The 10,368-nt window shown below is 38.7% G+C and overlaps 2 protein-coding genes across 3 annotated transcripts; one reads left to right on the forward strand and one right to left on the reverse strand.

Moving 5' to 3' along the window:
* The first annotated feature begins 229 nt into the window (after nucleotides 1–229).
* LOC138016665 (UPF0462 protein C4orf33 homolog) lies at nucleotides 230–7,287 on the forward strand. 2 transcript variants are annotated; one of them, XM_068863854.1, is made up of 6 exons: nucleotides 230–358; nucleotides 1,346–1,532; nucleotides 3,964–4,021; nucleotides 5,632–5,683; nucleotides 6,355–6,551; nucleotides 7,145–7,287. In XM_068863854.1, the coding sequence occupies exons 1-6, from the start codon at nucleotides 350–352 to the stop codon at nucleotides 7,230–7,232; spliced, it is 591 nt and encodes a 196-aa protein (XP_068719955.1). In that variant the 5' UTR covers nucleotides 230–349; the 3' UTR covers nucleotides 7,233–7,287. The 2 variants fall into 2 exon arrangements, with proteins under 2 accessions (XP_068719955.1, XP_068719956.1); XM_068863855.1 differs by having other exon boundaries at nucleotides 325–404.
* Nucleotides 7,288–7,445: 158 nt separating this feature from the next.
* LOC138016662 (uncharacterized) lies at nucleotides 7,446–10,294 on the reverse strand. The gene has a single exon (XM_068863850.1). The coding sequence runs from the start codon at nucleotides 10,292–10,294 to the stop codon at nucleotides 7,844–7,846; it is 2,451 nt and encodes an 816-aa protein (XP_068719951.1). The 3' UTR covers nucleotides 7,446–7,843.
* Nucleotides 10,295–10,368: the final 74 nt, after the last annotated feature.

Consider the following 10,368-nt stretch of genomic DNA (forward strand, 5'->3'; position numbering starts at 1 on the left):
ATTGCCACTGCATCTTTGTTGAAAGAAGGACACTTTCAAACCAGGCAATAAAAAAAACTGAAAAAAGTAAGCGATGAATTAAGTGCAAAACAATATTCAGTCACGGGGAGGAACAACTGAGCGTGACCAGTTCCTTTGCTTTCATCCAGGATAGAGTGGACAATTTGTGTTTCTTTGCTTCAACAGCCACAGATCTCATGTTGCACGACAACGATTGTGTGATGTACAAAAAGTACAAGCAAGTAATCCCACTTTCACTTCTCGTTCGCCAAAAATATCACACTTCCGGTTCGTAATACATGAAAGTGAGGCTGTTATACATTTCTGGAGGCTGTTACGTTCGGGGCAAATGAATAAGGTAGCATATTGTGTTTAGAGGAATTCCAAGGTGTTAGAGGCTTAAGGTTTCGTATCGAGTTCATATTTGTAGGAGACTGAGACTCGTGATGGACCATTTTGGGGTTTTCATTTGACAGAACTGACCGGACCGGGCATTTGGAAGGACTAACTCCACAACGCCTTCAAATTAACAAACCTCGAGGATGTTATATGTATTCCTCCATTAGAATGTGAGGGATTATCGTGCAAGTGTTCTTTCAAATTGTTGCATTTTCTTCGCAAAGTGACGGGTCTGGCCGGCCAGTTCTGACAAAAGGACAGTGCCCAAAGTCAAATAAGCTGACATTTAAGGGCCTACAGACGGATTTTTCGCGCGTTGCTAAGGAAGTGAAATGTTACTTCCGGTAACCGACGTCATCATATCATGAGCTGACAAGAAAATTCACTCACAAGCAAAAGTCACCGCACAAACTGTTGTTTCCGTTGAAGGTTTTTCCTCGCCCTTCCTCGCGCTCGTTCTCAGATCAACTGCGCATGCGTAAACGAACTGACTTCTGGTAAACCCTTTTCATCCTTGTAAAGGTTTACAGTCATACCAACAACTGGCCTGGTATTTGAGGAAGTGATCATTTAGCGATACTTCTTGTTTACAAACACTGACGTCACATTTCTTTTGATAACCACGGAACAAAAGAAATTAACCGTGACGTAACAAGAAATATTGCTAAAAATGAGGTTTAACTGCTGACTGCCGAACAACAGCTATTGTATTCTGATTCCTTCAAAGAAATTAGCACCAAGTGCTAACAAAGGTGACAGGTATTCAGGAATGAAATTTTAGTTGGTACTACCTACTGGATTTTTGCGTCCTGCATCAAGTGGCTGTTTAGGGTGCTGTTTCTCCACTATTTCCGTTTCTCCTTGAGTGTCAAGGCAATAATATAGGTTTAAACAAACAATCATAGAATAATGAGACTTGGAAGATTAAATTTTGTGCTTGTTTTAGGAAATTGAGTTTTCAATTACAACAACATGGGATGGGCATCCATTGGGTCATAATCCTGTGGAATTCACTGTTAGTGCCATGAATAATGACTTTGTGAAGGTTGGTGTCAGAGGACCTTTCTTCAATGATCCAGGAGCTCCTGTATTGCCACCTGGAAGTCCTTGCCCCGAACTATGGGAGTATGAAGGTAGAACTTTCCTTGTTATAATATAACGATGATATCAGTGGCACTCATGTGATGTATTGGGGTGGATGGACCAGGAGACCACAGTGCCCTGTAGCTGAGGGCCTAAGGCCCTATACTCAGGGATATGAGTTCCTCTGCTGTCAGGATGAGGAGTTCCCTAAGGAAAAAACAAATGTTGTAAAATACCATAATGATGTCTGAAGTATTTAGTGGGGGAATGCCGGAAAAGGTACCAATGGTGCCCTGGCTGGCATGGTGTCTGGGCAAGAGTGGCCAGCAGCAGGTGGCAATCCTGCTACTGGAAGGTTAAGATGTACACTGTATCATGGAGTGCCACATCTGAAGTGATCTGAGCAAGAGAGTACAGGAAAGGAAGGATGGCTGGGTGGGAGACAGGGCCATGGAAGAAAGGATAGCGGATTTAGCCAGGGCAATAAGAAAGAATGTAAATGTAAATGCTTTGTTTATAGTGGAAGTGCACTTACCTATCAAGCTAGTTCAAAGGCACCCCACTTTTAATAATCTGAAAGCAACAATTTAAACCTGACAGAAATGTGATTAAGAACCCCAACTGATTCAACCAGTTCCCTATAATTTTACAAAGCATGGTAGAGTTGAATCTGGGACAACCGGAAACAAATCCAAACCAGAGGTTAGAGTGGGAGTTGAACCCAGAGATGAAAAGGAACATCAGAAATGGAAATGCTAGAATTGATGCTGTACGTAGTAGACACTGCAAGGATGCCACAAAATCACACAAAAGAAAGGAAGGGCTCCTGGATATAGATTTGAAGAGCAGCATGGGATGTTGAAAAAATATTGTGAATCAATTTTCCTAATTCACTGGAAAGAATGAGAATGAGAGGTTTAGGCAAAAATTAAATATTTTAATATTTGTGTATGATCTTTAAAGAAGTGGAAAATGGTCTAATGCAGAAATGCAGAAACCTATTGGTAGATACGAAACATGGAATTAGGTAGTATCAGAAGTAAATGAAGAAGTTTCTCCTTCATAAACAGTGACCATAGCATGCCCAAAGTTGCCATGAAAAACCATGAGAAGCTTTGGCTTTATATCTTTGCCTCACCCTGTGGTCTAGGATACTCTTTTTTTCGTTCCTTAACAATCTATTCTGTCATCAAGTGTAGAGATCTTTCTTAATGATCTTCATCGTCCTTCGCACGCAAAGTCACCTTTAAATTATATTAATTTTTTTGTAGACAATAAATTTAGGGAGCGTTCACAAAACCTTGTAGGGGGACTGATGAGAACTAATCATTTTCTACTCTCTAAAAAAACTTGGAGGACCCCTACTTGCTGCATTAAACATTTTCAGGGACCCCCTTTTAGTATCCATAAAATTTGAGACACTCCCAAACTACCTCATGGCCACAAAAAGAAAAAATTCCCTGGCCCAGGTCAAAGCTTTAATCACTTGCAGAATCACTTGCTTCTACCACTGACAAGCCTATTGGTTGAAAAGTGAAATTGATGCAAAAGCGTCAAGGCCAAAAGGTCAAATTCACATTGCTGCACAGACAGGGTTTGTGAAAGCAGGGGGGTCTTGGGGCATGCCATCAGCCCCCCCCCCCCCCCCCCAAAGTTTTTGTGAATGCTCCCTTACAGCACAGCTGATATGGTGATGTAAAACTAGGTGATCTATTTAGCAAAGAAAACCATTTATCAATGCAGCTATTTATTTGATCAATATATTATTAGCACCTGGTCAGAGTAGGGTTTGAACTTGGACTGTAAATTAACTTCTATCTTCCAGGGTTTTCAATAAGAATTTTATTAGGTGGTGTCACAGCGTTTTGTGTTTCCCTGTGTTACCTATTCCCCAAACACTGGGCACTTGTGCTGTGTGTTCCCCCTTCCCTTGCCATATTTTCAGTGCTGGTATTTTTTACAGGTCACAGGTCATTGTTTTACCAACACAGAAAGTATCCTGAACATGCAAAAAAGCAAAACGTAGGCCTAATTAGGCCTAAACAAAAGTTTATAGGCCTAAGGTTACCTTTTACAAATGTTTAGGATACTTTCTGTCTTCATATTCTGCTATCATATTTATTGTTATGGCATGATTACTTTCCTTTATTTTCATATTTCTTTTTGTTTTGTTGTATTCTGAAGTCGGCCGGCCATCTTGAAGGGAACACTTGGCACCTAAATCTTTTATGGGGAGGGAAGGGGAAACGCACAGCACTAATGTCCAGTGTTTGGGAGAACACATAACATGGGGGAACACAAAATGCTGCGGCACTGGCTCTTATTGAAAATCCTGATCTTCTGTTCAGTTTAATAGCTGGGTGGAGTCTGTGACATTATTTTCACAAAATGCCTTGCCCCTTATTTATATTGTTGGGTTTGACTTTCCATTGAATTTGATGATACTAAGCTTATGAAAAATCTTAAAATATTTTGTTGTAGTGGCTGAAATTTTCTTCCTGGGAGCTGATGATAAATATCTAGAAGTTGAGTTATGCCCGTAAGTAGAATTGTTATTTTAATGTTAATGTGTCACAGAATTGATAATGCAAAGATTCTTTGATCATTACTTGAGCAGTAATGAAAGAAAATCCTACAAAAATTAATTAGACTTGAATGGTTTGTTCTCAGTTAATGTTCATAAGTTATAAACCAAAAATGTCAGGAAAGTGTATTTTTATGGAGAAATGGTTGTAGGGTTAGGGTAAACAAAAATGCTGTTCACCGAGTGGTTTTGCCTTTTAAAGATCAGAAGACAGCCGATGCAGTGAAAAGGCAATTATCAGATCTAAGCAACAAAATCAATCACACTCTTCAACCTGTTTTCAAGAGTCATAAAAGTTCTGCCCAAACCACCTATAATTAGCAAACAATGCATTGTGCATAATTACCAATGTGATCTGTGTGATGCAGAGTATGTTGGCTACACCAGCTGACACTTCAGTGTATTGGCGAACACCGTTATTCAGCAATTGGCAAGCACTTAAAGAACGACCACGGTATGGAAACCATTGGTGACCTCACCAACAATTTTTCCGTTTTGAAGAAGTGCAACAGAAAACTGGACTGTATGATTTATGAAATGTTATTCATAAAGAAGAAGAGGCCATGCTTAAACACACAATCAGACTCCATATGCACAAAACTATTTACAATGTATTTCAATTTGTCACTATTTCCATTTACATGTACGCTTTTACTCCTTTTGTGTTATCACCTCGCGTGGTATATACCAAGTTACACCTTTTGTTTTATTACCTCGCATGGTATATATTAAGTTATCAATTTTATTCTCTCTTCACTTTTGCATATTTTTATCCAGAAATAGTTTGTGGTATTTATTCATTCACATAAGTCATAAAAAGATCAGCTTGAATAGCAGCTGTTTTTCTAAATATAATTAACTGTCACAAGGAAACTTGATGAAGCCCTGAAGCTGGTATGGATAGATCTCCCAAGACTGATTAGATACATCAGTAAATAGAGAGTTGGCAAAGAAAACAAAACTTAACTGAGAAATCATCTATTGATTTGAATTAAATCAACTACATCATGTATATATGTATACATGCTGATTCTCAAATCTTCACGCCCTAGGATTCCAGGGAACTGGTTGCAAAACTAAATTCTGATTTTGCTCATGTACATAACTGAATCCCTCTATGACAAAGCTTACCTTTATTGACTCCTATAATAATAATTGGCTCTTAACAGTAAGGTATTCATTACCTACCCATTATTGGAACAAGCACACATAAATGCCTAGGAGTAAGGATAGATGAATAGATGTTGACTGTCTTCAGGGTTCTGGTACTACCCAAACCTACTGCTAGGTTAACATTTAAAGCAGAGTGTTTTTTGACAGTCTTCACTTTACACTGACCAATAATAACAAGGCACCTTAGTTTGGAAACTGAGGAGTACTGCATTAGCTTAGTTGTACTGTTTGTCCTAAGTAATTTAAGCAACAGCACTCCATGAAAATCACTTTACAGTATTGTTATTGGGGCTGGTGTATTTCTTTTACTGGATTTGAAACAAAGTGTTTCCTACCTACCTTCCCCATCTATCTACCATGAATGTACCCTCTCCTCTTATTTTTCTTTTCAGTCATGGTCAGCATTTGGTGCTTCTTCTTAATGGCACAAGAAATATTATCAAGGCAAGAATAATATTCATTTAATACCTGAGTGTGCAAATAGCCTTACAGTTTGACTACCACATGAACTTGTTCTGGGTACAGCAGTAAAATAGCCAGCTATCTTGTCTTTCTCCCACCAGTTGGGTCCTCAAATATATTTTTTGTTTCATTGGCCAAAAAACTCCTAAAGGGAAGTATTCAGTGAATAAATTAGAGATAAATGTATTATTTGATTTCATTGTAAGTTAAAGTTGGGTTAAAAAAGGACACTGTAACCTGCCTGTTTTTCTCAGAGCTGAGAGAATTACGCTGTAAACATATTTTCTTCTGCTTTATGGACTGCAGCATGGCCAGGTTGTAAAGTTGGCGGACTTGATAATCAGTAGCCTGCATGGTGTTTGTTTGAAGGGAAAGGGAGAACCAATGGGAGAATGAGCGCCCTTCTTATTCTCCTGCCAGTTTTCCCTTCGCCTTCGAACGCTGCCTCACAGGCTAGGTAATCTGTGTTAACTTGTTCAAGTCTCCACTTTTCGGTTTAACTTGACTGCACTTGAAAATGAACAACTTGCCTGCCTTCCATCACCAACAGTGATTGTTACATGTTTTTTAATTTGCATCATCAATTTTGTTTCAGTGTCTTTGAAATGTCTCTCAAAGAGCAAGGCCAACTGAGTATTTTATTGTAACTGTAGGATAAACTTGCCTTGGAGTACACAGCAGCAATAACTGATGAGCCGAATAAAACATGGCAAGGCACTGCCATTATTCCAGTGGATTACTTTCCCCCTGAAGTGGGAAAGATTAATGCATATGCCATTCATGGTTCAGGGGAATACAGGCAGTATGAAGCATTGTATCCTGCTACAACTAAATTTCACACCCCTGATTTGTAAGTTCATGGTTTTGAGAAAACATGACTTTTCTTCCAATATAAATTTCCAGTTGCCTTGATTCTCAAGGTGTCTAGAATTCCTCCTGCTGCTGTCATTTTTTGGTGGAAATGGTTTCAGGTTCCTTTGACAAACTCTTCAAGAATTTTATGGTTTTATCATGACTACCAATCATCTAGATGCACACTTAGTTCACTAGAACTTTGAAAATATCCGTTTCCTGTAGTTCTGATCCATAAGCCTCTAGTTTGCACAATTTGAATCTGTGGACATCATAAATCATAAAAATATAGATGTATGCAAATTCTTAAAATCATTTTGCCATGAATGAAATGGAATACCGGACCAGTTTTTCCCGGAGCCCATGCCCCAGATGTATTTTTTTCATCAATCGTGTTCTAAAAAGGAAACAGATCAAATCCTAAGCTTTATAAAAAAATACTAATTTGCAAACAATTATTTCAAGTGCTGCAAAGTTTCAAATGATCTTTCTTTTCACAAGTGATTCAAAGTCAAGAAAATTAGTCCATTCAACCTTTTCTGCATTTCCGATAATAGTAACAAGCTATCTTTATTTCTCTCTTTTTTCCAGCCATCGCCTTCAGTTCTTCAAGGATTTTGCTTTCAAAGCTCTTTTTCCTGCTACGTGGAAACAACCACAGTCTAGTTTCTGGGCTTAAAAGTGAAATGAATCTGTTTCAAACAGAGGCAATAAAATAGCACGAATTGCAATTATCAGGGACTGTATAATATTTTGTTACAAAGAAAGCAGAGATTTTATTTTCAAAACGTTTAGATACTGTAAACTGCTGACTTGTACATGTACCCCATCTCCCATTGGAGCCCACAGTCCCAGCAGATTGTAGTCTATGAGACTGAAAACAGACCAGACAAACTCTGAAAGTGTATAGTTCTTTTATTGTTTTGCCTGTCTGTTCTGAAACAAATATCAAAATCTCCACAGTTGATTTCAGCCAAATGTACAAGAGATTTCATGAGTTTCTCACTCTTTTTTTCATTGGCCCTGAAAACCCCTTAAAGGGAAAGGGTCATGAATCTAAAAGAAGATAATCCAGAAGCTTCAGGGCTCCAAAGTGATTGGCATGTACTGTAATGTTATTTTCAACTTATGAATGCAAATTACCCTCTAACCCTGAAAAGGCATTGTAATTTATTTTCTTTTATAAATGCCATTGCTTTTTAGAAGCATTTTGTGAATATTAATTTGAATTATCATAAGACTGAGGTGTGAAAATGAGCCTCAAATGAAATAACATTGTCACTCTGCAGACTATTGATGTCTGTCGTTAATAGTGGTGTGTGTGTATTGACTCAACAATTTCCATGAGAAATTGAGAGTGTATTTCCATTTCCAGTCGACAGTGGGATCAAGCTGAACAACTGCAACAAGGAAGTGAATTGTTCCAGGAGGCAAGTCTTTTCTAACAGGGGTATTTTCAGAAATTTGCATGTTGCTCAGTGACAGATGAAGCTCAACACTATAAAAAACAAAACTGCAAGAGTTTGCAACCTCAAATACAACACCACCCCGATGTTCCCGTAACAAGACGAAAAGACAGTTGTTGTGCATATTGTCTGCTTTTGTTTCAGAGTGGAAACTCTCACCATAATGTTGCCATTTGGGTGAACCTTGGATTGAAATTGTGGACAACTTCCCACAGACGCATAGTCTTAAATCAACCCCTTTGTCTGCACAAGTTTGATAAATTCCATATTCACTGAGCCTGGAGAAATGAGTCAGTTTCATATCAAATAATACACTGCCAGTGATAACTTGCACTTCTACTGAAAAGGCTTCCCTGTGTTGTACAAATATGTCCAGTGACACTGTGAGGGTTTCAGCAACTCTTCTTTCTCTGACATTCTCAAACCTTTCTCCTTTTAGTCTTTCACAAGAACCAAATCCTGATACTGGCCGTTTACTCTCAGAACTTCCAAGGAAACTACTTTGAATTTTTTCGTTTAGTTTACCTAGTGCAAACTCTGCAACAATGAAATGAAATGAACCTTTAGCCACTTTCCTCTCCCAACCTTGACAAATGCATAAGGAGTGGGTTGGCATACCAAGATCATCACAACTCCTGTTTGTTGACAACAGCTTAAACAGACCAGGATCCTCAGTACTTGGAGTTTCATCACCAAAAGATGCAGCAAGTGTCATTAAAGTATGGTGCAAATCAATGATGGACACCAATCTTTTCTGGTTATAAATCAATCCCTGCATTTTGTCATTGCCAAATAACCTTTGAATGTGGTCAGGAATTACCATGAAAAGGTGTGGCTGATATGCTTCGAACCTTCCATCTACAGTTAATGGAAAAGAGCCATATGTGTTTCCATGATCTGAAAGTATGACACTCAAAGTGTTTTGATCAGAAGCTAATTTATTTACAAAATTTGCAAGTGATGAATCTAATGTCTGAATTCTAAGCCCACTGTCTTCATGACCAATGTCTAACATGGTAAAGGAAAACAAGGACTTCTTTCCAGAATTAGAGTTTACTTCATCAATAAAGTTGTTCAGGAACTGTAACAAGTGACTGTGGTAGTGCATTCCTCCATAGCATAATTTATGGGGGCCATGAAAAGGATCTGGAACTCCAAAGGATTTTAAAACTTCACAGCTTGAGTGGGTGATTCCTGTAAAATCAATAGAATTGTTTTTTAATACAGCTGCTAAGTTATGCCATATTTCAATCAGTGGTCTCCTTTTGTTCATAACTAAGAAATCTCTAACAAGTCCCCACTCGTACATCCAACACATATCTTCTTGCCACATTGTTTGATATCCCAAAGATTTAAATTTGCTGAACATGACAGCTGCTTTTACAGGAAAAGGGTTGACAAACTGCTCCACGTCTTGAAGCTCACCGGAAAACAGAGCATTAATTGTTTCAAATGTCCTTGGCTTAATGGTATGAAAAAGCTCAAAATCCAGCACTCTTGTTGATGATTTGGCATTGATGTTTTTAAACACCTTCACTGTTTGCGGTAGTGAGCGATAGAAATGCGGTCTAGAGACTGAATCTATTAAAATAATATTTATGTTAATGGGTCTTGCTTTAGATCTTCTTTGAGTTTTGTCACCTGTCACACTCCTAGGTGGCAGAACTAACAGCTGTGTTTTGGCAGTGGGATTCAAGAACTCATCACATCTCAAAAAAGCAAAAGGAAAATATTGATGCATGGGAGTGTGTTGGATGTAATCGTTCAGTTCCTTCTCCACATCTTGAAGAAATGAATAGTCTTGCCAACTCAAAGAACCATCATCTGGATTAATAAAACCAACTGAAATTAGATCTGATGAGCCACAAGGAGTGTGACACTCGACCTTTGAGTGCGGACCTGCAGACTGATCCCTGAGCACTTTACACAAATTAACAAGGGAATCGTTACAAGCGTCAGGGTTCGAATTTATCGTGAAGATGGACTTTGCAAATAAGCAGGCATTCTCTCGTACTCTGGGTAACTGACAAATAGCTGGTCCTACTGATACAGAGTCTTGCTGATCATGAATAGAAAGATCTGGGCATGCTGAAGTGACCTTGCTCTTCACATGAGTCTCACTCGGCTTGGGCCAATTGCGATGTTCTGATTCTGATTCGTCCAGGAGCAATACTTGGTACATCAAAACTGTCACAACGATAGATGTTAAAGAGATCAATGAAACAATCACTATCCTCTTTTTGTGACGAAATCTGGCAGTATATCTGGGAAGCATTGGCACTCACAGCTTCCTAATAACGGGCAGCACTGGATGATTACACCAAGCTACAAAAGCACCAGCTCCCTTCT

This window comes from Montipora capricornis, chromosome 9, assembly GCF_036669925.1.
Source record: "Montipora capricornis isolate CH-2021 chromosome 9, ASM3666992v2, whole genome shotgun sequence".
Classification (NCBI taxonomy): Eukaryota; Metazoa; Cnidaria; class Anthozoa; order Scleractinia; family Acroporidae; genus Montipora; species Montipora capricornis.